The sequence below is a fragment of the Scatophagus argus genome, chromosome 6, assembly GCF_020382885.2.
Source record: "Scatophagus argus isolate fScaArg1 chromosome 6, fScaArg1.pri, whole genome shotgun sequence".
Lineage (NCBI taxonomy): Eukaryota > Metazoa > Chordata > Actinopteri > Scatophagidae > Scatophagus > Scatophagus argus.
The window spans coordinates 8,459,872-8,487,483 of NC_058498.1; the positions used below are offsets into that span (position 1 = coordinate 8,459,872).

General features: G+C 41.8%; 1 protein-coding gene across 3 annotated transcripts; it reads right to left on the reverse strand.

The window, feature by feature from the left end:
* Positions 1-54: 54 nt before the first annotated feature.
* On the reverse strand, positions 55-27,597 carry abca7 (ATP-binding cassette, sub-family A (ABC1), member 7). 3 transcript variants are annotated; one of them, XM_046390994.1, is made up of 50 exons: positions 27,465-27,597; positions 25,904-26,002; positions 25,664-25,757; positions 24,790-24,931; positions 23,657-23,781; positions 22,307-22,425; positions 21,776-21,973; positions 21,508-21,600; positions 20,888-21,125; positions 20,412-20,551; positions 19,849-19,965; positions 19,551-19,748; positions 19,191-19,396; positions 18,530-18,706; positions 17,984-18,206; positions 17,543-17,764; positions 17,167-17,371; positions 16,252-16,365; positions 15,386-15,557; positions 14,941-15,072; positions 14,708-14,847; positions 14,446-14,583; positions 13,802-14,049; positions 13,582-13,639; positions 13,170-13,372; positions 12,143-12,272; positions 11,996-12,019; positions 11,355-11,500; positions 11,010-11,134; positions 10,755-10,862; positions 10,220-10,412; positions 9,889-9,983; positions 9,588-9,620; positions 9,326-9,431; positions 9,162-9,236; positions 8,807-8,976; positions 8,244-8,421; positions 7,866-7,981; positions 7,524-7,668; positions 7,121-7,244; positions 6,797-6,926; positions 6,349-6,475; positions 5,984-6,046; positions 5,336-5,442; positions 4,630-4,771; positions 4,337-4,471; positions 3,918-4,021; positions 3,721-3,813; positions 2,816-3,062; positions 55-2,264 (listed from the first exon to the last, which is right to left on the reverse strand). In XM_046390994.1, the coding sequence occupies exons 2-50, from the start codon at positions 25,967-25,969 to the stop codon at positions 1,782-1,784; spliced, it is 7,167 nt and encodes a 2,388-aa protein (XP_046246950.1). In that variant the 5' UTR covers positions 25,970-26,002; positions 27,465-27,597; the 3' UTR covers positions 55-1,781. The 3 variants fall into 3 exon arrangements, with proteins under 3 accessions (XP_046246950.1, XP_046246951.1, XP_046246952.1); XM_046390995.1 differs by lacking the exon at positions 11,996-12,019; XM_046390996.1 differs by lacking the exons at positions 25,664-25,757; positions 25,904-26,002; positions 27,465-27,597 and having other exon boundaries at positions 24,775-24,898.
* Between the last annotated feature and the right edge of the window lie 15 nt (positions 27,598-27,612).

Consider the following 27,612-nt stretch of genomic DNA (forward strand, 5'->3'; position numbering starts at 1 on the left):
TCAAAATCAACAAAATGGACTCACGAAATACAGCAGACAATTTTTACAAAATGATACAGAAAAACCATAGTTTTATTTTCCTTCAGGACAAAACATTCACAACAGACATATACCCGTTTATTCTATACTAGCATATTTTCAGTATATGATGTACATCCTACATCCTATAGTAGATGCATGGGTAAATTAATGTTCAAGTAGAACTTTTCAAGCATAATAAAAGTACATTCAATAGAACAGGCAAGTTTAATCCCGCTTAATGTTTCAGTTTTGCATCATTTCAGCTTTTATCTTTCCTTCAAAAACCCTTTAAAACATATTTTAACATAATATAATAATTTGTCTCATGCCTGTAGTTACTGTTGTAACATATTCTTTTGAATATGTAACGCTACATTACAGTACTGTCACAACCTGCTTTGGACATTCAGTCAGCTGTGTCATTTTTTTATGATGTTAATTATAGTGTTTTTTAAAAGAAACATAAATTACATAAATAAAAAAATAAAAAAAAAACAACATTGCAGACCAAAGGCAATGTAGTTGCATCTGGTGATCACGGCTCAGAGTGAACACAACTTTTTATTCTTTGATCTTAGTATTTCTTGTTTGGCATATCGTAGAAGAATTTCTAGTGGTCCGGAACTTTCAAATAGTTTCATATTTCATAAATATTTTAGTATCTTGTGATAAGTAAATGTGATTTTCAGACCTTTCAAGAGCTATGCAGGAAGCCTGGATGTCAAATTCCTCTGTAAGAGGAAGTAAAGATTTTCTCTCAGATTATCATCATACATAATACACTCTTTGGACAGCAACACTGTTACACAATGACAAATCACACAAAATAAATAAAAAAAACATTTTTTTGACCGATGAAAGATGAAATAAATTCTTGATTTACAAAACTATAACACTTGTTAAATTCATCAACAAATATTTCTTATATTTTAAAGTATTTAGCCATGAACTTGCAGTAAGCATTTTGTCAAAATAACATATTGTATACTGTTCAGAAACGACACCTTGACATATAAAATCATCTTAATAATTTCATTTAACACATGTAATTCAGCTACTGTTTGAGAGTTTGCAGCATTTTTTTTAAAGTGCTTTCTGCAAAATAATGATGAGATTTTGAGGGGTCTAATGATGGGGCCCTGAGGAACGCCACCCCTTGTTTTTAGATGAAGCTTTGCATAATATTGTTTTTGGATAAATAAACCACAACTTTGGACTGCTAAGAGGGAACACACAGTGTAAGATAGATGAACCCAGATAAAGGGTATAAAGCTACACATTTGTTAACAAGGTGAGCAAGGCACCAAAGCCATATTACAATCCTGATTCCAAAAAGAGACACTGTGTAAAACATTAATAATAATAAAACAACAAAACAGAATGTGATAATTTGCTAATCCTTCCTGACATATGCTCAACTGAAACAGGATGACAATATATTCAATTTTACCTCCCTATCATCAATTTCATTTTCTGGATTTTTGAAAACTGTTTTCAGAATTATCACACAGTCTCAACTTTTTTGGCATCAGGGTTGAAGGAAGCAATAACTTTTGGCTCTTTATTCTGATAAATTTACCACTAATGACTCAGTTAAACCAAAAATGATACCCTGAAAGTGCATCACTTCCACTGTCCACTGTTCCATGCTGGATAATGGTGCCACTGCCAACATGAGCAACATTCGAACAAACACATGGTGAGTAAGAAAAGATTTTAACTGTTTTTGGTCCTTTCAACTCATACTGGACCAGTCCACATCACAGTGCACTGTCCTGCGTGTTGCTGTTGACCATAAAGAGCGCAGTAGGATCTTTACTGGAGCTTTCTGCCCTGTGTTTCGACATACTGGATTTGCTGGATTCTCCCTGAACTCCACCATTACTGCTGTTTGATCCAACGCTGTCCATCGGGCTTGAATGATTAATTTCCTCCGGCTGAGATATTCTGGTCATTGCTGTACTGCTGCTTTTTTCTCCGTTAGCTTTGCCTTCTTTAGATCTGACCTTGCCAGCTTTCGCCTTTTTTGATTTACCCTCTTTCGGTTTGCCGTCAGATGATTTCCCAAGCTGTTGTGAAGTCTTGCTTGGCTGAGGGGGTGTGATTGGTGGCTGTGGTTCGATGGCGGGAGGGTTGATCCTGGTGGGCACCGCAGACGAGTTGGTCTGGACTGTTCTGTTGCCAGAAACCACCTCTGTGAGGTGGTCTTCATCCGTTTGCTCTTTGGCAAAATTGACAAACACCTACAGAAATGAAACGGCTTTAGTGTCACATTAACTCATTCTTTACTTAATTAATATCACAGTGATGATACATAAACAGCTAGGTTAGAATGATGGGGTGGGGTTATCTAGCTGCATGACATTTCCTCTGGCTTTATACTCATTTAAAACTGAGCACCTAATTCATTGTTACCTGTACAAGAACCAACTTTGAGAAAGAGCTAAAACTAGAGCTGCTGACAGGACAGTTTACTACAATTTGGCACAGTAACTCGCATATGCAAACAAAATATCTAAAGATATTATCTTATGCAGCAGCTTAGTCAGCTCTTTTGTTTCTTATCTGCAAGTAACTGTAAATGTTAACCTTGTTAAGCATGCAAATTCAGGCTTTTCTCTGCTTCCCTCTAAAAACTAATCAGAGAGCAAAGCCTGATGGGAGACAGCATCCCCTGAGTGACTGACAAATTGTATCAATAAAGGATATTTGGGAAGAAGACCTCTATATATCTGTCATCCTTTGATGACTGCAGGTTTAAATGCTTCCATCCCAACTGCATCGTTATCCTGACCTGGTCCAGGGTGGTCTGTGAAACAGAGAAGTCGATGATGCCCAGCTCCTCATAGTTATTTGCCAGCACATCGAAGACACGAGCCAGGCAGCAGGCGTGTGACGGCAGCTGGTACTGCAGCACGTTCTGATGGTGCTCCTTCAACTCAATGCTGGGAAAACAGTTCTTCATATAGGTGCCGATGGGGCCTGAGTCCGGGTTAGAGCCGTCCAACAGGCGGAGGATGATGGTGTAGCCGTCACCAAACCTAGAAGATGAAGGGCAAACAGAAACAGTACTTAAAACAGACAGAGGTATATGTGCTGTTACATCAGTACAGCTGATTGGAATATGATCAGTGCAGCTCTAATAATAATACATAACAACACACATAACACAGAATACGTCAATCTTACGACGGTCTACAAGACCTTCCGCACAGGTATTTACACAAGAGATAATACACACAACCATACATCATCATACAGACGTAAGTGTGCGCAAATACGAGATAGCTAAAGTTAAGATAAATTGTGCGCATGCCCTCGAATATTCTCTTTGGTGATTTTCCTAATTCTGAAGCATTCAGAAGTTTTCAGTCATGTCATGACTGTAAACCTCATCAAGTGATTCAGGCGGCTGCGTTAGTGTGACAGTAAAACACCCTACAAATATCAGCACTTAGAGGGGCTGTCAGAGATCTCTTCATGTCCATGGGGACAGTGGATTTATCAAACCAGAAAGCAAACTTTGATTTCAATGCCTCTAAAAATCCCAGCAGTAGTTTAATAACAGAGGAGAGGTAAAGTCCGGGCAGTGCGGGCACACATCTTTGACATTTATTCATCCACTGACTGATAAACAGACGACAACTTGTACTGTAGGTTAAACAGAATATATAAAACCAGACAACAGAGCGTGTTTACCTGTTCTTCAGGTGTTGCACAGATCCGAGACACTGAAATCTGCCGTTGACCATGATGGCCATTCTGGTGCAGAGGGCCTCACACTCCTCCATACTGATCACACAAACACAAGTTCAGAAATATTAACATGTACACTATGTTTGGCTCTGGGACATATATATATATAGCACAACAGTCTAGAGTGCATGTTCTCCTACCTGTGGGAGGTGAGAACTACAGCTCTTCCCTCTTTGGTGACACTGAGGATGCAGTTCCACAAAAACCTTTTGGCTTTTGGGTCCATACCAGTAGTGGGCTCATCCTAAGAAGAAATTAAAGCATAGAGGAAACAAAAGTGTAAGTCAAAACTCATTTTACGCTTAAAGCAAACATTATAATGGATATTACTGGAGTGGCACCAAAAATGAAGTTTTTAAAGGTGAAGTCTTTGTTATGTGCAATATGTGGAGATACGTATGTGTTTTTAATGTTTACAGTGGTATCTATTCAAATATAAATGTACATTTTCCACATGTTTATCCAACTCATACAGAATTTAACAGGTGATATTTTTTATATATAAAAGGTTCCTCCTCAGCTGCCCTCCAGCTGTTTGGTGAATCGGTTCGATTCTCACCAGGAATATAACAGGCGGAGCCCCGATGAGGGAGATGGCGGTGGAGAGCTTTCTCTTGTTGCCTCCGCTGTAGCCTCCAGCCTCCTGCTCAGCGTACTGGGTCAGTCCCAGCTTCTTCACCCCCCACTGTGCCACCTACAGAACAGCAGAGGTGGTTTGTTTATATGTAATCCTGCACAGTGCAGCTGCGTAAACCTGTCACGACACATCAACTTGATCACCCTGTCAATTCAGCGTTTACGTGAATCAATGGCTTTATTTCAGTTTTGAGGTGAGCTGCTCCTTTATGCTACCTTGGCGACAGACTGCTCTGGCACGCCCCGCAGACGGGCGTACAGCTCCAGATGCTCCCGACCTGTCAGCAAGTCGCTGATGGCATCAAACTGTGGACAGTAACCCATCAGCTGGTGGACTCGCTCCATCTCTGTCAGCACACTGAGAGCCAGAGAAATACACAGTTTTACCCTACCAACAGTAGTACTCCTGCCACTTCTACTGCTACTGCTAAGACTACTGATAGCATGACAGAAACTGCTACTTACTTATTGTATTGCTATTACTACTGTACTATAGCTAACCCAATGTCTACCGCTGATGTTACTATGTTTTCCTCATGATACTGTCACTTTAGTGCTAATACTAAAATCTAAACTGTACATCTTCAATAGTTCCCTATTACTAGTACTTCAACAACTTCTGTCACCATTAAGACTAATCATTCTACCATTATAACCACCAGTTTACCACCATCAACTACTGCCACAACTGCTAATACAACTGCTACTTCCGCTACTGCTAACACCAGTACAATTGCTTCTGCCATTACTCTGTCTGCAGCTATAACTATCACTTGTACTCCTGCTACTGCTGCTAATACATTGTAGCTTAGCAAAGTTTAGGGATCTTGGTGATATTTAACAATTGAATATCACACATACATCAGGCAAGAAAAACTCTATGTGAAGGTCTGAATAACTGGTCGGTGGAGCTGGTTTGTACCTGTGGTGATAAAGAAAGGCTTCTCCACAGGTGATGTCTGTGTCTCCAGTCAGCATGCGAAAGGTGGAGGTCTTCCCTGCTCCGTTCACCCCCAGCAGGCCAAAACACTGAAGGACACATAGCAAACACAACATCAGCAAGTTACTAATACTGTATATCCACACACGCAGAGTTAAAGCAAGCAGCTGGGACCGTTCCCTTGAGACTATGTGACGTTATGAAGTCAATGCTCAAATGTAGTAGATGTTCACAGTAGCAGTAGCAGAACTACTACTAGTGTAGTAGAGGCAGTAATAGCTGTGGGTTTAGATGTAGAAGCAGCTGTAGAAGAGGCACTGCAGTTGCAACATTATTAACAGCAGCAACGGCAGCTGTAGTAGCAGCTGCTATGCTAATAGGACTAACAAGGCAACGACTGTGATAAAATAATAGTTGGCATATTTTCCAGAATTGCCTCTTTGGGGGAGAAAACAGTGATTCATAAATGGCATTTGCAAAGGTTTCCAATGATGATTGTGTCTACAGCAGATACACATGGCCGACAAACACAGTGCTGTTTGCTGATTAGAGTTAAGTTAGACTGTGTGTGTGTGTGTGTTTTCATTGTCCTATGATGTAATGAGTGCTGCAGTGGGTGTGATCTCTCACCTCGCCACGAGGAATGCCAAGGCAGAGACGATCCACAGCCGGCTTCCTGCCCGCTTTATAAACCTGTGAAACAAAAAGCTCTTTATGATGTAAAATCACCTTTGAATCCACTGTCATGCAACCATAGCAACCAGTCTGTCAGTGCAGGATCAATAGGATCAATAGGAGAGGTTTACCAAGGACTATGGCTGAACATGATGAAAATATGTGTAGACGGCTCCAGGAAGATGCTGTGACAGTTTATTCACTGGTTATCAGCAGTTCTCACAAAAACACATCAGATTATCTCTTATAACTGAGTGATTTGTAGTGATTTGCTGCCAGCAGTTTCAGTTTTACTTCTGAGGCTTACGTGCTTGTTGTACCTTGCTCAGGTCGATCATGGTGAGGATGTCTGACTGGGCTTTGCCATTTATGACCCTTTCTCGCTCCCTGGCAACGTCCTCATCCTCTGGACCAAGAGGAGGCATCTGAGGGACGTCCCACCAAGGCCTGAGCAGAGAGATCACCCTGTATTGTTTAGATTTAATACTGTGGAGCAATGATACTATGACATCGATCTATCTCATGTTTCCACACAGAGGACATACACTACTTTCATTTAATTTCATTTAAATCTCATCTGGTTTTAGAAATCCTTCTGGTACAGATGCTGCAGTTTGATTCCAACCAAACACTCTGCATTTTATCAAACTTATTTCCATCACATTAACTACCCATCATCATCTGGCATATGGTAGAGACATGCTGGTGTGGAAAACAGGAAAAGCAGGAAGGGTCTTGCACCCACTGAGAGAATTGTTTTAGGCATACCTGAAGCGAATGAAGAACTTGTACTGCAGCAGAATGGTGAAGATGAAGAAAATAACACCTTGAGCTGCCATCGCAAAGAGGTTCTTCCCTACAAAGTCCCACTGAAGAGGGTCCAAAGTCTGTTTTGTGCCTGGAGTAGGAAAAACCACATGCAACGATATTCCTCACATGCATTCGTCTTTGTATAAATTACATCCTGTGTGTTATATTCAAACTGCATCAGAAAAGGAGAAGTTTAGGGTTTCTTGGGGTAAAATAATTTTCGGGTTTGAAATAGTGAACAGATTTTTTGGATGGTAGACATCTATTCAGAGGCACAGGTACCCAGTCTCTGGAAGGCATCTGCCATGGCCTGGTTTTTGGCCATGTCGATGAGTCCACGTCCCAGGCAGAAGTGAGGGAAGATGAGAAACACTTTCTTTAGAATCCTGTTGACCTCATTCAGATGCTGAAAGGAAAAAAAGAAAGAAAGTAAGAAAAAATTGTCTCACTGGACTGAATAACTCAGCAATAAAGATTTCTTGCTTTCCTATCTCAGTTCCATAAAAAAATCTACAAAATTCCCAAATCTTTCAATGAAACTCAATTTAATTGAATGACCTCTCACTGATGAAGATGGTGTTGTGTTATGCATAATTGTATAGCCGCTATTTAATGTAATGTTTATCACTTAGCCAATAAAAAGAGATTTCCATCTTCTCCTTCTGCAGACTGGTGGCGTTCATACCTCATCAACAAACAGCTCCAGAACGAAGGTGGCGATGCTGCCGTTGATTCCGATGAAGAGGTTGATGGAGGTCAGGACTACATAGGCTGTGCTGGGGACAGTGAACACAAAGGATGCTGGGTACATCAGAGGGGTGATGGACCACCTAAAAGGGATGATTAAGGTATTCAATTAGCAAAGATATGTGCATGACCTTTGGTAGACCACAATTCAACTGGGACAGTAGGGACTGTTGACAGACACACATGAAAATGAAAAACAAAACAAAACTGAGATTTCGATTCGATTATAGATGGAGCACAACAATATGGACAGAAGTCAGCGGAGAGCGCCTGAACGTACCCATAGAGCAGGAGCAGCAGGATGAGAGCAGGGAGGTTGGTCTCCGAGACGTACGACTGCTGCTGGAAACTGATGAAGATCAGCACCACCATGGTGGCAGGTACGGTGTAGTTCAACTGACAAGATGACGACACAAACTTTCAGAAAATGAGGAAGTCTTTCTTTTATGTGGGCCAAAAAACCAGTTTGTCCAGTGAACATTACTTTACAATACTGCAGATGATTCACTTCAGAGCCAGCTCTTACACCCGGCCTAACAGTGCTTCTATACTTGGTCGGTTAACAGGCATTCAGACCAACACTTTTAGTTTTAGATTGTTGTCACACTGAGAATATCCTTATGACATGAAAAGTATTAGAGTTCTCTTGAGCACTGACCATGTCCCAAGTGAAGTTGGCCAGCCAGTAGAGTACTGGCTTCACCCCACTGACAAACTGAAGGTGTTTGGCTTTGCTGACTCGCTCCTCAATCAGAAAAAGGACGAAGCTGGCTGGCACAAAGGACATGGCAAAGATCACGCAGATGGAAACCAGAACGTCCACTGATGTGGTCATCCTGAAAGAGCAAGCAGGAAAAAACTTATTCACTTACACAACACATTCATCGTGGACAACTCACACTTTGACCTTCTTTAATTCAATTAATAAATTCTGTGTAAGTTGACTTTTCTGCAGACATCAAGAGTTCCTGTAGAAAGTACTTCTATTTGGACATTTCAGTCCAGCTGTATATCACTGCTGACCAATTTTGAAAGCATATCATCGTGTTGCATCCTAACAGCATACTGTGTTTTTTTCAATCTTCCAGACAGCCACAGGTTTCCTCTCGTGTTGACGTTAAACCTCCCTCAGATATTGATCTGTCAGATTTTAAACACCCTGACTGGGTTGAATTTACCTCTTGAGCCAAACAGGGCTAAGACAATAAACAGAGAACTAACATGGCCATTTCGGTGAGTTGCTCCTTGGTGAGGTTCAGCGGGTGGTTGTAAGCAGTGATGCCGTGTTTTCTCCTCTCTGGACCTGGTGGCAGACTGGCTCTCAGCAGGCCATTGTTCATCACGTTGACAAATGACACCATGGCATGCCATCCTTTGTTATTGTACCACACCTGCGTACAGTAAAGAGAAACATTTAAACTAAAAACTCGATTGCAGCTGCTGGAAAACATCTGGACACTGGCAGATACAGTAAATGGCTACACGGAGCCGGATGCATTTTATATGTGTGTGTCTTAAAGTGTTTTTCTTTACAGACCAAGTGAAGAGAGAAGACAGACAAACATACAGGCTTTACCTTCACATTGTTTTGACTGTTAAGTCCTCCTAGAAAATCCGGCAGTCTGTCGAGCAGATGATCCAGTGAACTGTTCTGTGATGGATCAAACAACATCAGAAAACATAAAGAACATCCAGGAAAACAGCAGTTTCGGTTAAACATGCATGAAACATCAATTATACCTCCGGAACTCGATAACGAGTCCTTATTGCCGTGACCGAGTCTTGGACATGCTGGACCTGAGATAAAGTCTGGCTGGCGCTGCCCCCAAGGGAAAAGCCTCCATATCTGCGACACAGAATTTAAGCTTTTAATAACCTTTGGAAATCTACAATAGTTTCTTTTCAGGCCTTCCAAAGTACATTAAACAAGTCTAACACTGCAGATTCTGTAAGTACTGCTTATAATTTACTTACAAAGTGATGTTTTGTACCACAAGCGTACCTGAATTCATTCACCCACTTCTTGGTTTTTAAGCTGTTGAATGAAACAGAGGGAAAAGAGTGAATGTATGAGAAATGTTTTTAAAGGAAACACAAACAGGCAAATAAGGACCCTCAATTTCTGAGAGTCATATGCTATGTAATAAATCTGAAGCATTCTGGAAGGGAAAATAATGTTATGTATTTTGGACCTTTGCCTTTATTCAATAGAACTAAAAACCAAAACTAGTGAATAGAAGTAATAAAATTAAGTGCAATGCAAAACCATAATGGCTCTTAGCGTTTTTTGTTTATTGAAGTACCTTTTCTTGAGGATCTGAGAGTAGGTTTTCACCAGGTAATCTGAGACATTATAACCCGTCAGATTCTGGAGGATGTCTCCAGTCAGCCTTTTAATCTGAAAGATAACATATATATAAAAAAAAATCTCTACAGCCAGATATTAGATCCAGCTTACAGTGTATTTCACCTATGACACCATGACCAAACACACATTCAATACAAATTATTAACTTAAATACCACTATTATCTAAGATTATGTGTTTTTACTCGACTCCATTTTAGAAGATCAAATGAATTTCATTTCATCAGATGAAGGGGTTCTGGTGACCCTGACCCGACCCCACGCTGACCTGAGGAGGCGGCAGTCCACCGGCACCCTGCGGGCAGTCAGGGAGCATCCGGCGGACGTCCTCCGTACTACACTGACAATCAGGTGAGGGTTTGTCTCTGCTCCAGTTGCCTCGGCTGAACATTTGCCAGGTGGAGTAGGAGACCTGTGGCCGCATTAACAGACCACCCCGCTCGGCTTTACACTGAGGACTCCTGCATGGAGAACGGGTTTGTGGTTTAAACACAGAAATGCTGCCTGAATGCCTCCTCAGATCCAGGACAAAAATGTAAAAGAATAAAGAACTCTACAAATCCATAAATTTGCGATTTTCAGAGACAAATCTTAAAACTGACGTTGTAATTTCTGCTGGATGCCAGACCTGAATACCATGCCAGTTAAAAGACAATATTTATAAACATCACAAAAAGAAGAGCATCATTTTTAGTTTTACTCCGTGATTTATCTCCTGTTTGTAGCAAACTGATATGAAAATTTTCTAAATATGTAGGTATGCATGCACGTATATATTTGCATGTTTACAGGGATTGACTTACGTGCTGTTGTCTTCTTCCTCTTTCTCCATGCACTTGGTACCAAAGCCTGGCTGGTCCAGCAGAGCTTCCAGCAGATTCTCCACAGCTGGGTTCCCAGGTGCGTCGTTGCTGTAAATATGAAACCAGAGGTGAGGAAACCCATCAAAGTTATGACAACAAGGCGTCAAGTGAAGAAAACAATTAGTTATTTCACAGTATTGAACCATCAAGACGCAGACTGAAAAGGTGATGGGGAATCATTTCGAGCAGCCCTACCTGAAGAAGGTGTACTGTTCTCCATACATCCAGGGCTGCAGCTGCAACGCTGGATACTTCCCAAACGGAGGCACGATGAGGCTGAAGAGCAGCGCGACCAACACGAACACAGCAGGCAGGACAATCTGAAGCACAAATTAACCACCAGCTGAATAACTTCTCAATACAAACTACAGAGAAAGTGACTCACTTCAGAAACACCATAAAATAAGCGGAAAACAATATTTTTGTCAGTAAAGCAACTAACTGATGAAGGGGCAGCTCTTGTTTTCATTGTGGAAAGGCCATGACGAATGGTCTTTGAATTTATTTATTTATTCCCTAACAGCTGCTGCTTGTCATCACCTGAGCGAGGAAGCCTCTGCGGCTCCGTCGAGCATAAAGCCAGCGTTTGATGAAGAGAGCCCTCAGCTGCTGCCACGTCAGCCACCAACCCGTCATGGGGATCCCACCTCGGCCATCTCCACTGAGCAGGTCCGTCTCCACAGGTTCTGCAAGTAAAAAAGAACAAAAAGGTGAGACCTTGTTCTGATATACTGAGCTGATTAATGCATAGACTCCTGTCACCTTTTAAATGAAGGCGTGAAAAACGAAGGAAAACTAGAGTAGAAACACAGCATCACAGCGGACTCACAGTATTGGTGTGTTTCTATTTAATCGTGTTTCATGTAATGGCAGTAATGCAACACACAGTTTCCATATGACTACTAAATATGTGTGGTGGCTCAGTCCGGGTTAAACAGCAGCTACTGAAATTGGTTTTAGTTTGTATGTGCAAGTTTATGTCCCACTATGATTGCGTATGGAAACATTCAGTGCATGTGATTGTAATTGAACTGCATGTGGTCTGTCATTTCAAAGCTGTCTAAAACAGGCAAATTCAGTACAAAAATCTTAATTTGAACATATGCTTTCATGAACCCATAATCAGCTAAATCTTTTTCAATCCAAAGGTTGATTTTCAGTGAGGGACGATCTGAAGGTACCTTGCTTACGAAGCCTTTTCCTTCCTGGCAGCATTATGGAAAAAACACAGCCACAGTTGGAGATGAAACAGCAGACTGGCTGTGCATGAAAACACTGTGTGGTACTTACATTAAACCAAGTGTCTGTTTAAGCGTAACTGTGCAAACCTGTCTCAGGTTCTTCAGCATGTTGTCTGTCTGCCCTCTGCCCAGCCGATGGCGGCTGTGTGTGTGGAGAGTCAGCCTGATGCTCCGGCTCAGCATCCACGCCGGTTTCCTCTGCCACTTGCAAAAAAATCTGGAAATTAACAGAGTGGTGTTGATGAAACATTAAACTCATCCTTACAAACACTATAAGGTCCTTTTCTCGATTAATTCAGCTTAACGTTTAAACCGAGCCATTAATTTCAATCTGTCCGTGTTCGAGCTGCCTGGAAACAGAACATTTTCACCTTTTTAATTGAATAACTGCCCTGGAAATTGTCTCCAGCTGAAGCTGCAGACAGCAGGGGGCAGTACGAAGGCATCCTGTAGCTTCACACAGAGGTCAAGAGAGCAAAGGCTGAGTGGCTTATTCATACTGAGCAAACGCGTCAGACACTGCAAGTCCACTATACCGCTAATCTAACGCCAACATTAAACCCATTAAGACCATGGCTGCTCTACAAATATCCAGCCCTCCTGCTATGACCTGCTTGAGCTCCTGTAGATCACACTGATTCCGTCAGGCGCACACACACACACAACTCAAAAACACAAGTAGAGCCAGGTGAGGTTAGTGGGAAAGTGCTCAAGACCACGCAGGCTGTCGTGAGGTTTAATTTGGACATGAAACCTTTAAATTGTTCATTTAGTCTGTGATCAGTTTACTGTTACCTGAACAGGCCACTATGGCAAGCTGTTAATAATTAATATAATAATTAATCCCAGTATTTGTTAATTGTTATTTGTTTGTTTACTCTTTTTGCTTTTACTCTTCTGAACTCTCTATCTATTGACTAGATTAACTACTGTGCTGTACTTCATACATTATATACTGACGTGAATCTAGCTAGTTTGCTTCTTATTCTATTAAATCATTTTTACAATATTTTCGTGTGACTCTTGTTTATGATTTCTCATGTTTTTCTGATTTTTCAGTAAAAACTTAAGAGCTAACTACAGTCTTCGACCTTTATCAATATAAATGTCTCACCTCCTCCAGTGTGCTGTCAGACAGGCCGTAGCTGCTGACGCCCAGTTCAGTCAGCCTCGCATCCAGTTCGGACAGGAAGACGGACAGGCTGCTGTCCTTGGCGGCTGACTGCGGGAAGTTGACCACCGCCTCGCGCCCTGACTCCTCCACCAGTCTCGCACCTGGGATGTGGTGTTGTGCCAGGGAAAGCAACGCCGCCAGGTCTGCCGTGAAGATAATGAGAAAGAGCAGAGAGGTAAGTAAGACCTTTAGCCTGGGTGTCCTATATTCCTTTCTTATTTAATCATCAACACTCAACTGGTGGTTGTAGAGATTTTAGTATTAGTATTATGAAAGTGCACCAAACTGAACTAATGCTAATGCTGAACCACATCAGGTCACTGTGGAGGCCAGACAGCAGTTTAACACTCACATGAGCTGCTCTCCTCACTTCCCAACCCGGTGTCTTCACTCATGGATGACTCACTGTCCTGAAACACAATGATGAGAACAGTTACAAAGGAGACAAATATGTTGGTGTGACATGAACGACTGATCAACTGCCAAAATGTCGGTGGCGGACACATTTTCAAGTTGTTTTGTTTTTGTGCATGTCATAAAATTTAAAAAAACTAAAAAACAAAAAAACAGACTTTGAGAGGGGCCAGCTTGTTGGTGCTGATGCTGGTGCTGGTGCTGTTGTAGATACTGGTACTGCTGGGAGTACTGGTGCCCAGTCCATCCCTCTTCACCACAGTGAGGTAGTAGCCAGAACCGAGGTGGGATTTCAGGAAGAGCGGCGAGCCACAGCAGCACAGCCTCCCCTGGGAGATGATGGCAATCCGATCACCTAGCAGCTCCGCCTCGTCCATGTAGTGAGTGGACAAAATGATGGTTCGGTCTGATGGAGGAGGACAGGACACATGAATACTGATTATTATTGATTATTTTAGATTTTGTTGGTCTCATGTAGGTCTTGTAGCTTGCTTCTCATATGGAGACTAAATGAGTTTGGAGTTTCTTCCTACCAGTCTCTAGATTACAGCAAGTATGTCAGGAAATTACACACATTTTTTTTCAGTACTTTACAAAACCTACTCTTGTGTGATGATATGTAATCTCTCGACTCCAGTAAAGACAAACAAAGCTCGGCAGCTTTCACTCTGAAACAGCATCCTCTGTTGTCAGTACATCCTTTTCAGATACAGCTGTATCTTTTTGGTTTGTGGCCCTTTAAAATGTGGTTCTCTTTGATCTCAGAACAACAATGAAGTCCACAGCACCACTTCTCTTGCACCTTTACGGTATTTGAGCAGCAGATCCCAGATCCCTCTGCGGGAGTAAGGGTCAACCCCAGCTGTAGGTTCGTCCAGAACAACCACCTTAGAGCCTCCAACAAATGCAATCGCCACAGATAGCTTCCTCTGCATACCACCTGGCAGAGGGACAGAGGGACAGAGGGCTGTTATTTTTACGGGACAAAGTTATCCTCTACAAAAAATATACAGCATTTCGGCAATCTGATGAAACAATGGTCAAACGATAATTAGTGAGTTTACCGGAGAGGTTTTTGGTTTGTTCATGTCGTTTGTGCAGCAGGCCAACATCGTCCAGCAGAGTGTTCAGCTCAGCTTTCACCTCGGCTTCAGACAAACCCTTCAGACACCCATAAAACCACACATGCTCCTCCACTGTCAGTCTGAGAGAGAGAGAGAGAGAGAGGGAAATGTGACTAACGAAATCAAGAACAGCACGCAACAATGCCAGGAGACATCGGAAAGACAAGCCTTACATGTCAAACAGGACATTGTGTTGTGGACAAACGCCCAGCGTCCTCCGGATGATGTCCATGTCATGGCGGATGTCCATCCCTTTGATGTACACAGTGCCCGAGGTGGGTGGGAACAGGCCAGTCAGGACAGATCTGACAAACATTAGAATAAATATTTTGTCTCAGAACACCTTCTACTTTAAATTAGATCCTGATCTTATACTTTTCCTTTGACCATATGTGTGCTGGTGCTGGCCATGTCATCTTTACTCAAATTAAGTCCAACAACTGTCAGACACTAAAAAAAATTGCTGGCTTTTTGGCTCCATCTGACTCAACTGTTTACTTCTGCATCAGATTCTTGTAAAATAAAAAAAACCCTCTAAACTGTCCTCATACATACAATGAAAAAGAAGACCTCTTTGCTGACTGTGATCGTGTGTCATTCACCAGGTCGGCTCCTTACATGGTGGTGGTTTTTCCGGCTCCGTTGTGGCCGAGGAAGGATGTGATCTGGCCCTCGTAGAACTTCAGGTTGAGGTGATTGACGGCCAGTTTTGCTCCCTTCTTGTAGATTTTCACAAGGTTTCTGATACTCACACCGAGGGTCAGGTTTGTGGGTTCTGGTTCAATGTGATCTGATCACAGAAACACATTTTAAATGTTTACAAAGGACAGTATACTACTAAAGACATGTAAATGTTGGGGAGTTAAAGTGACTAATAACACCAGGCTGAATCTGCTCTCAGAGTGATTCATAATCCATGATAAGTGTAGTAAGTGATCAGAGGTCACCAGCCAAACAGTCATACTGTGAGAACATAATTGCACCAACTTTAGGACACAAATGAAAGGGATTATGGGTAGCGAGAGACAGATACAGCTCCTCAGTGCTGTCTGGACTGAAGTCTGGACTGATGCTAATACTGAACTTTGGTTTCCTTGTATTCTTAAACCTTGCAGTTAATGAGTTTATTGTCTCAGCTCATTAACTTGATTTGCAGTTAATTAGCTTAAACATACAAAACTACCTGAAATGATCTTTTTACTGGTATTAAAACCAGAGAAGAAGGAGACTGCCAAAGTCTGCAGCCAGGCAGAATGACAGACTACTAAAACGCTGTCCAATAAACAAGCTACGTCTCAATGATGTGACATCCACTTACAAACTGATGGTTGATTGTAAAAAAAACAAAAAACAAAATAAAACAAAACAAACTTCATTGGTCAAAGGAAGCCTGCCGTAGCGGTGACTGTACTTTTAGATGACTGTGACTCAGCTTAACTCAGAGGAGAGAGAGCTGATGTACAGCAGCTTTTAGAGTCTTGTACCTTCATCCTGTTCTGTAGGTGCGGGTGGGATCGGCATGCCTGCCTCCAGGGGGACGCCACCCCAGTAGTTGATCTGGAAGATGAAGTACCAGGGTCTGGGGATGCCATATTCACCTGGTGTAAAAACACATGAACACACAGACAAATCTACAAGGTCCAAATCAAGTTTTTATTTTCGTTTTAGTACCAGTCTAATCAGTGTTTCTGTGGTCACACTGCAGTCCTCAGATGTTCTTAGATCGTTAACCAAAAAAGCACAGGCATCCCACCAAAAACTCAATAAACTCAAATACTTGAAAAAGGGAAAAAAGTCTCTAAGTGAGTTTCAATTGGATCTTTTCAACAAGGTATAAAAATAGCATCTCTTTCAACATTAAATGATTATCGTCAAGCTAGCATCTCCAGTCCTGCCTCTGAAACAAAAAAGTCCAACACAGTTTTCAAAGTGGTACTCAAACAAAAAAAGATGAGACACTATGGTTATCTCGCATTCCCAGCAACTGTAATCCCTAATTGTAACTCAGCAACTAAAATACTAGAATCACCGCCTCACAGTCGTATGCCTCCACACAGCAGTCAAATTGCAGTTTAAATCCATGCCTGTCCAGACTCATACATGCAGTGACTGATGGAGAGTTTTGTCACACGGTGCAAATACAAACACCTGAAGCTCAGTGCGAGCAAAACAAAAGAGGTTGTGGTGGACTACAATGCTTCAAACGTGGATGTTGTTGCAAAGAAGCCATACATTTATTTAGAAAATTTAATTACAAAACATGAATGGACTCAGGTCACCCTCAAATCCAATTGGACATTTGTACCAAATTCGAAACACAATTTGGCGTGAATGCATAAAATAAATTCCGCAATATACTCTGAACAACCATAGCCAAGGTAAAGTTCCAATCATCCCACCTGGAAACACAGCTTCGATGTACCAGGCTGCGATGGCGTAGATGAAGGCGTCCACATAAAGCATGGTTATAGAGATAGTGAAGCTGTAAGAGTCTCCTTCCACAGGACTGGAGTGGAGGTTGTACCACTGGATGCCCACACCTTGTTCTTCATACTGAGAGAAATACTCACAACCGAAGCCAAAGGCCACAGGGGACAGGAAACTCTGAGGAAGGACACAAAATTACACACCTTAAATCTAATGGTACAATTTCAATCTGCATACTGCATTCTTGCTGATGTTTAATCATTTGTTTTGTACAACCAGGGGTCTATTTTGCAGTGGTGTGCCTGTGAAAAGAAATGGTTTGACTGAAGCCATAATTATTTTACTGACAGCGAGGACTCTGTGTTTGGTGTTGAGGCGATCTCTCCAGGCGACACACAGCACGTAGGGCAGGTACAGGCCAAAGTATATAAGTCCCCCACATGCAGCAGCCAGGTTGGCTTTGGAGAAGAAGGTGCTGATGAGGAAGCACTGCATGATGGTGGCGGTGGCAAACGCAGTCAGGAAGAAAAACACAACAGACGGATCGCTGTATGGCAGGATGTCGCCCCACTGCGAATAACACGGAGGAAAAGTAGGAAGATAAACTGACTGCAGGAGACAAATGTTACAGAAGATGAAACCTTTGCTTCCAACATCAGCGATAGCATTTAGAAATCCAATAAGACAATAATCTTTATACATAGTTCTACATTTTCTTTTGCGATCACGCCCAGATATCCAGTATGAGTAGTGAGGATGTATTTTGTACAGACTGTGCTGTTATCTTACCTTGAGCAGAGCAATAAGGAGCCCAGCAGAGATCAGGAAAGGAATCATGCTGCTGATGAACCAGCTGAGCCACAGCGTTCCTGTTCCCAGACCCATAATCCTCATGGTTTCCTTCAGCCTCGCCTCCTTCTCGTACACCACGCCTTTGATGATCATGGCCACCGAGTAGATCCAGGCCAGCGTCATGAAGAGCGGCAGAGAGCGATTCAGCACTCGAAGGAAACTGTTACGTAGGTAAACCAAATTTGATGATGGAAAATAACGTACTTAAAGCCTAAAATATGTTTTTTAAAGGTTATTCAAAAATTAAAATACCCCTTTTGATATATGTTACGATAGAAGATATGTTTTTAAACTGTTAGCGAACATTTACGGGGACTCTACAGGTCAGAGAAGTGTGGCTGTGGCCCAAACAAACAGGAAACAAACGTCCAAAGACTTCCAAAGAGTAACTCTTTGGCTGCACTGGTCTCTGCCCAGCATGAACATGTTAGACTGTGTGCATAGTTTATTGAAGACATCAATTTACAACAACTTGGGACTCACACATCATCCACATAGCAGGGGTAGGGCATCTGCTGGATGTAGATGCCTGTTGTTTGTTGAACTCCAGTCAGGATGCGGCTCACAGCTCTCTCCACCAGATCCTGGACGTACACGAAGCCACCCCAAATGTAGCGCATGTCATTAAACGGGTCGGCTGCTGGACCAGGATCCCAAAACCTGAAGAAAAAAAAAACAAAAAAAAAACACCAAAATGTTTTTTGTGTTTTGTTTTTTGAAATCCAAGCACTTGGATAAAGTCAACAACAAGAAAATCACAGAGGATCGGGTAATCCTGTCAGCAACAATAAAACAGAACCTGATAACCTGACATCAACAAGTTCTGTAGAGAAGAATACTATTTATCTACCAAATGCTAAATTATTTGAAAGGTGAAACTTTTCTAGTTCTTCAACAATGAAAACTACAACAGAGGAGGATGTACCCCATTCTGGTCTGTCGAGTTACCCCACTGCATTTCTCAGAGAAAAGGATTAGTACGAAGATATGTCTTAAACAATGGAGTATCGGGTTTAGGAAAAAGCAATTTTCAAGTACAACCATAAAACCTGTTTCTCTGAATTTCCAACGAAAAAGCCCTAGAAATAGAAACGTAAAAGAATAGCAGGACATAAGCAAAACGTTTTGGTCGCTTCCTCAGTACCTGTCCTTGATCTTGTTGGTTCGGGACACATCGTCAATGTCCATTCGGATTTTGTAGGTGACATGAGGCGGCAGGTGAGGGGATGAGGAGTTGGGCAGCAGGAAAACCACACCTGCCCAAAACTGCCTGTCCTCCAGCAGCTCCAGAGCCCTCTCAACCATCTGGCCCTCGGTCTCCAAACCCTCCAGCTTGTTTAGGGAGAAACACTGAAGGGATTACAGCACATGCAAAACATATGAGTGATAAATAACAGTGCACAGATGAAGTTAACTTATACCTTACACTGCTATGTGCAAAAACTAAAGTGATTTTAACTTATTCATTTTCCCATTTAACAGGGTTAAAAGAAAACTAGAAAACCTCAGTGACTTGTGCGAGAGTGGAGACGGTGTGGCTGAGGTCGTTGTAGATGTCCAGCCAGGTAGGCGGTGCCCCAGGGTTCCTTGGGGCATCTGGCGAGGGTGTGGACAGGAAACGTGCAATCCGTGAAGCCGTCCAGGATGTGTTCTCCAGACGAAGGTTGACCAGCACTGCCACCTCTGGCCGCCTCAACAAATTCTGCAACAAACACAGGATATGAAAAAAAGGATTTTTGGCTCCAAACGTATCACAGCACACTCATCCTTCCAGTAGAGAGACAGCAGCTGGTGAGTCTGACCTGCAGCAGCTGGATCTCCACACTGGTCTCCATGTAGTTCTTGATTCGTGGTCCCACCTCCATCCAGGCTTCGTTCAGCTCCTGGAGGATCTGCAGGTCCTCGAAGGTCTTGTTCACCTTCCGCAGACACAAAATGTAGTTAGCTCAGATGGATGCATTTTCTTGCCTACAGTTGTCTCACAAAAAGTACAAGTGCAGAAAACGCGTTTGGCTTCTCAGTCCTCCAGCTGGACCACCATGACATTCCACAACAAGGATATTTAAAATTTTGGAAAGTTTGTCAGGCTAAAGGGGCAACTTTTGCCCTTCATTTACATTCTAAAGTACATTGTCACTATGAAGCCTTATAAAACACAAACTAATACACCTGTCTGTAACTTGTGATATTCATTGGTTTTAGAACTGTTTTAAACGGTCCGTTTTGATTTCAGACACACGTCCTCCACTTTTGTAGTTTTTTTGTAGTAAATACTGCATACTGGAACACCTGGAAGACCTTGTATTTTTAACGATGATTGCAGTGTGACAACAGGATGGGCTCTCTGAGGTTTGACTCTCTGTACCTCTTTCATGACTTGTCGTACTGCAGGAGTGTCTGGTGTGTACAGCAGTTTTCCAATAAACAGAGGTTTTATTCCTCGCCACACAATGCGAGACAGAGGGTTGGACTCCAGGCCTTGGATCAAACTTTTACAGAATGGAGCTGAGGGGAGGAAAGGACAGATCAAACAGGACAAATGGTGGACAAAAACACTCGGTTAAATGCGACACTCACGGCACAGTTAGAACTCGATGCCCAGTGGTGTTATGATGTTTTTATCTTGTCATTTATCTTAAAGATCAGAGTATCAGATCATGAGCAACCTTGTTATATATTTAAAGAGGAAAACTTTGCTGGGTTTCAGAGTTATGAAGCAAATAATTTCCTCTGTTGGACAGGAAAACAACTTCCTCACTTTAAAATATCAATACAAATGTTCTCTCAGTGGGTGAAAACAAAGAAACTGCACGCAAACAAAGACAAACAAGAAACTCTTACTGGTGTTGTTGTCACGGTCCAGGTCTGTGTCTTCAGTGCCATTTTTACCTAAGAAGGACTTGATGTCGTTGTCTTCATACCAGTTGAGTGATGGGATGCGCTCACCGCCAACCTCAGGGTGACCGCACATGATCTTTGAAAAAGCACGAAAACTCTCCCTGGGAAGAGCCGAGCGATTCTCCGGAGACAGAAGACGAAGAGCTGCGTCCATCTCTGCAAAGCTGGACAGAGAGGACAACTGAAAGGGGACAGAGAAGGAAGAGGGTTGTGGGAGGAAGAGAAAGGAAACACAGAAGTTTGCTTCATTGCAAAAAGATGGCATTCATTTTCATTCCTGGTCAATTTTAGCCCTCAGAAAATAAGAAAAACATCATGTAGGAACAGACTAAATAGCAAACAAGGAGAAAACAGATGACATATAAAAATAACAAAAACTTGTAACCTGTAAGATTAATTAGACGCCATAATATGAAGTCATAACATAAAATGACAGTTTGATTTATTGGTTAATAAATGCAAATATGCAGCTCCTCCAAAAAAATTCTGTCCAATCTACATTCTTTCATTTGAAGAAAAGGGAAAAAATGAATGACCAGGTGAAAAACCAGGTGTGCTCTTACATCATTCATGAGGACAGCCAGCTCCTGGGTTACTGAGGTGACGGACTGACTGATGAGCCTGAGATCGCCAGCGTTAGCCATCAAACGGTCTCGCTGACATGAAGCACAGACAGACAGGTTTACTGACGGTAGAACTTACTGTAACGCATCAGATATACAAGCAACTTGGTGTTACAGCAAACAGGCAGAATAACTGCATCTGAATCCACTGAATTTTGCACTGGTGAACTGGTGCATTTTTGCAGGTTTCCCTGCTCACTGATTCTACCGTGATGAACTTGGTAAAGTCGAGCTGAGAGAGGAAAAGGCGTTCAGCCTCCCGCAGGATGTCGGCTGGCAGGTTACACAGCTGAGTCTGAAGATCATTCATGGTGGCGTCTCCTCCGTCGACCGTCAGAAACTGTCCCAGCATGCTCGCATTACACACCAAGTCCTTCAGCTGCATCTGAGCTCCAGCAAGAGAAACCTGGATGGGATAAAACGGATGCAGCACAGGTACTTTTAACAATGTTAGGCTAAGAGACATATAACACACAAAAGTTTAACATCATGTTGTTAGTACCTTCTCTATGCTACTTATTCTTTAAAGTTTACCATTTACCTTATGCTTTTCAAATTCAGATTTGTTTTAGCCATAATTTTTATTCAGCTTTTATGTAACCCAGCCAGTCAGTTCAATAGTTCATATTTCCTATTTTGTTCAGGTATCAGGACTGTAAAATCTTTTGTGCCGCCTTTTTGGCTCCTTCTTCTGCACATCAGATGTTTGTTATCCAAGAACTTACGGCCGATACCTCACCTGAAAATTGAGACGAGCCTTCATCAGCTGGTCCACAGTCACAGGCGACAGACTGCCATTGGTCAGGAGGAAGGTCGAGAACGTCTCATTGGCTCTCAGGTATTCTTCCACTGGGAGATCTACAGGGGAAACGTAAGCGTTAAGGCTAAACTGCGCTTGGACAGTCAGCAAGGCTAACTACAGGAGATATGCCAAATAATTTAAACAGTATTTTTATCACTATAGTCCAAGGATTTATAATATTTATTTCCCCTTCTCTTATCTTTGGGGATTTTTACTGGACATCATTATAATATAATTATATATAATGTAATATATATAATGTATATAATTAAAAACCTAAGCAGGAAGAAAAGTGTGTTCTTTCATTTGGTCCTTAACTAAACCATTTAAGCCAATTCTGCCTCCTGCAAAGATGTACCAATGAGAAATCCTCAAAACTAAAACTTTGCTTAGCCCAGCAGAGTTTTGCATTTATAAAAACCCCTCTTTACAACAAGTCTCTTTTACACCATATCATTCGGTCAGGATTTTAGGATTCAGTAGGTGTCTACTGGGACATTTACATCGAATTCTGCTGCATGAAAAACCTCAGTGAAGACCCGCTTTTATTCATCCAATTGTTTGCCTGGAGTGAACATGTAATTTAATCTGCTCAGCAAGGAGAGGCAAAGCAGCCACTCGGAGCTGCTTTCACAACCGTAAATGGCCACATTGAATTGGTCACTCGACACCCGTTGAAAGGCATTCATACAGAACAGCTACAGTAACCTTTTAGATAAGTCTGGGAACACAGTGCTGGCTCAAAAGAAAAGGAAATCTGAATTGATGGAAAGACTGACTTGATCCTGCTAGTCATACCATAACATGTTTTTTCTGTGAACGCATTCATTTAATAAAGAGAAATGTTCTGTAAGTTATTCAGAAATGGACATCTGCACAGGAATTGTTGTCGCCAGTGCCCAGACATTTGAAGTAAACAACTCCTTCTGCTGTCTTCTCTGACTTAAACATTGTGGTCATCTTGTCTTCCTGTATTTTACCACAGGATCACTTTGTTTAAACTGCACTGACTGCAGGCAAGGCTCTATTGGGTTTCTCCATATACATAATTTATTCTGATTCTTGGAAAGCAACCTGAAAGATATACCTTTACATTAAGCACTATGACCATTGCTTGTGTGTTTGGTCTACCAAAATAGCTCAACTCATCACTGGTAGTAAGGAAGAGCCAATCCAGGCTCTGTAATGAGAAATTCTAACAATTATTTGTCAGCTGAATAAGATGCCTACAGGAAAAAACACCAGTATATGGTCTGTGCTAGAGGAGATTCAAACAAGCTGTGGTACTTGGCCAGGCTCCAGGTCTCTCTCCCAGCCTTCGGACACTTTCCATCAGGTCCTGAAAGCCTGAGAATCTCTGGTTTCCACTGTAGGACAGAACAGTCTGTGCGTCCACGAAGAGACGGGACAGTCTGGAGGAGAAGATCAATAAGAGGAGTCTTCAATGGGACAAACACATGCAGTTAGTTTACATTTAACTACAGTGGAACAGACTTTTTAATTCACTGGTAACACCAACCATATTCTGTTTCTTGCAGGAAACAGGATGTTTAGACCCGATGTGGAACGTTCAGTGAAGCAAATCAAAGCACCAAAGAACAGTTTTAACAGCCTCTGTAGTCAACTGCATCACCCAACAATATGCAACTTTGACACAAGAGCAGGTCATTTACTGATCACAGGCTTGGCAGTTCGATCCCTGACCCCCGAATCAGAGCATTCTGGAAAAAAGTGTTTTCTGCTATAGAAATGCAGCCATTTATTGTTCATATAAAGGAAGGCAAAAATTAAATAAATTACATAAAAATATGTGCCAGTAATATGCCACTAAATACTGACTGTAATGGATTTCAAGTTGAATTTTAAATCACAGTGACATCAAACAAAACCAACTGCTGCCTGGAGAAGAGCAAAAATTCTCAGCTGGTTACCTGGCAATCTCATGGAAAAAACAAAACGACAGGAAGACACTGTGCCTGGCCAACAAATAGTCCAGCACATAACCACCAATAAAACCAAAGATATATCTTGACAGTTGGCATGGTGATTTTGTTACCTTAAAACATAAACAAGCTATCAGTTTTCCCCTGTTTTTGTGCTAAACCAAGCTGCTAGCTGTAGCTTCATATTCAGCACACAGACATGAGAGTGGTGTCAAGGCAGGTATGAAGTATGCTTATGCAAAGTCATACTTACTTACTCAAAGGCAACAGATTGTGTCTCCCGTCAATCTCTCTCTGTCTACAGTAAAATGCATGTTTGTCTGTTTTATCAACAACAATTTTAATTGTAACATAAATCATGACTGAATGCAGTTTGTCTATTTATCTTTTGGGCAAATCCAAACTACAAGCACTGCTCCTCCTGTAAACGCCACAAGTGCAGACTGATGCACACATTTTTACCTCCAGTCTACCTACATGGAGTTGTCAAAGTTGCCAATTTGGCCTGCCGTCTCTCCTGGCGTCGGGCTGTGAAAGCAGGGGTTGTTGATGTTGCAGATAATACCCTGAATCCAGGGCAAGGTCCCTGCTGACGGTAAGGCTTTGTTTGGAAAGTGACCTACAAGTGAAAGGAAAACAAAACACAAACACCTCAGTACCAGGAGATTAGCCTGAAACACCAAACAATGGAAATGCTGTAGTAGTGACCTGAAATACAGTCCAGAGACAGCAAACTGAACGCTAAACCCCAGCTGCTATAACTGAACCAAAAAGCTTTTTTTTTTGTACAGCTGATATGAAATTATATTTATAATATTCCACGTGCTGTAATCTGCCTTTACATGTAAGACTGGTCTAAAGAGGACAACAGCAGGAGAGAAGAAGCAGGCTCTCACATAAGAAATGTCTGGGAAAAACAAAACACATACACATTTGCAAACTTTTCATGCTCGCACAGCAAAATTTACTGCATGCTTTGTGTCAACTCCTTTACCACAAAATCCACAAAAAAACAACTTAAAAAAACGTATACAGTAAATATACACCCCTTACTGAGGAGTGGAAGGTGTGGTTTTCTTTCCAAATGCGTTATGGTCTTTGAAAAGTTTACAGCATACAGTGTCCCAAACTTCGATTGTGTTGTCTTGTCATGTGAGCTTATGCTAATGCAGGACTTCTCAAAGAAGGTCAAGAACAAAGCAGGATGGGAAAATAAATGTGCATGAGGCACAGGACTCACTCTTGGTGAGTTGATCCTCTTTAGCTCGTTGGCACAGAGCCATTTATCAGACCTTGTTAAGAGTGTGTGTGTGTGTGTCTGAAAACACCCACATTACATAATATCACTCACATTGGCTCTGTTTGTAAGGCGGGTGTGACTGACGAACGCAGATGAGGATGACAAAGAGAAACAGAGGCCAGAGGAGCTCGATGATCAGCTGGATCTGCGTAAGAGGAGAACACGAGAGCTGTTTAGATGTGCGTCAAGTAATTTGCTCATTTAACCTCTAAGCTGTATCTCATACAGCAGTTCTCCTTACAGAATCAACAAACTATTTCACTCTTTTCAGTGAAGTGAAAATGTGGCCACCTTGTTCCTCCTGCGGTATGTGATGTTCTTCCAGAGCAGGAGGGCAAGCTGCCTGAAAAACCCCATTGCTCCGAAAAGCTACCCGGCCATGATGCAAAGCTGTGAAACACAAAATGCGGTGAGATAAAGACATGTTGTCAAGCTATTGGGGACACATGGATACTGTGCTCCCATTTCAATTACAGCTTAAGTTATTTATCTCATTTACCACATACAAAATGTTAAAAACATATGGTTTAGCTTTGGATTAGGATTTCATACATGGCTGCATTCACCCCTTCAGAAATTTGTTCTAAAGGTTTATTTGAACAAGATTTCACTGGAGGCTATTATCTGCTACTCTTGAAGGCACTTTTCTCTGTTTATATTTGAAGTGTTTTATTTTATTTTTTTTATTACTGCTCTCTCAAATGCGGTGATTTAACGGCTGATGCTGACTATGAATAAACTATCATGAGCGAAGACTTAAAGTGAGAAACTGTCCCTGACCTTTTCCCTGCAGAGGACACAACTGTGGCTGAGCACAGCTGAGCTTAAGCCTCAGCAGAAAACAGCTTTTTATTCCAACCCTCATATTTCTGCTCTAATTCATGCTCTAAACGTAGGCAGAAGTATGCAGAAGAAAGTTAAAGATTCTCCGTGCGATACATCCAACAGGCTGTTTTCATATTTACTGTGAGTGAAGGTTATCCTATGTGCCTGCTGTGATCTACCCAAGACAGACAATCCCCTGCTTCATCCTGAAATCCTCCTGATCCCAGCGGCTTACGTGAGTATGGTGTCTCTCTTGTATTTGTGCTGTAGTAAATAATCTGAAGGTTTGGCTCATGATTTGTGCCAGGTTAAACAGCAACTACACGGCTAATTTCTTTTGCAAATCTGTTCTAACCTCAAAGACAAACACTGTTTTTCTTTTCCTTTTTTTTTTTGCATTCATCTGTTTACATGTTTACAAGACTCTGCATATGTCAGTGCAGGTATAGGACAAAGGTTTGGTAACTATTGTATCTTATTTGACATTTTAACCGTCTTTTCTATTTTCACCACGCGTTATTGAGGCACACACCTGGAAAACACAGGTCATTACTCATATGTAATATTTCTGTGATGTAATGTAGCAAGTTAACACAATGGTACGTCTTATAAGTCTAATGAAATTGTATAAATTGAACTCACAAGTACAGAGTAACAGCATGCAGTAGAATAAGTTAGTCACAACTTAATCAGGGGCAATTTGAACAATAAAAAAGCATTTCATTTGGGACACAACTTGCTAAAACAAAATATCAAGTAAAAATATAATTACTAGCCAATGCATTTACGGGTTTATTCCACAGTTCGACTCGTGCACAACTGGCAGCTAACGCAGAGAAAATATTTAGGTTAAAAAAGAGCGAAGAAGGAAGAAGAGGAAAACTCTTAGCTAACACTACAGTCGCTTCCTCCTCCTAGCATGTTACAGTGATGCTTTTAGTGGTTTAAAAAGACATTCTTACAACGACACACACAACGTAATGAGTGCCGAAGACTCGTTAAACTTTTATGACTCGTTTACGATTACCTTTCTGTTATACTGATGGTAAAATCTCCTTATCGGGCACACCAACAGCCGGTAGCTTGTCATTGACTCTCCATTTCCCTACTGTTTTCGACTGCAGGTGTGAGCGGTGAAAGGTTCCGCCCACAAGTGACGCTAATTGGCCAAAGTA

Bases quoted from the DNA above. Each gene is read 5' to 3' on its own strand.
- abca7 (XM_046390994.1), bottom strand. From the start codon at position 25,969: ATGGGGTTTTTCAGGCAGCTTGCCCTCCTGCTCTGGAAGAACATCACA. The intron at 22,426-23,656 runs GTACCACAGCTT...TTTCCCCTGTAG, and splicing joins GAGACCTGGAGCCTGGCCAA to ATCTCCCAGTGGAAGAATAC. The intron at 15,073-15,385 runs GTAAGGAGCCGA...AATGTTTGTCAG, and splicing joins GCCGGAAAAACCACCACCAT to ATCTGTCCTGACTGGCCTGT.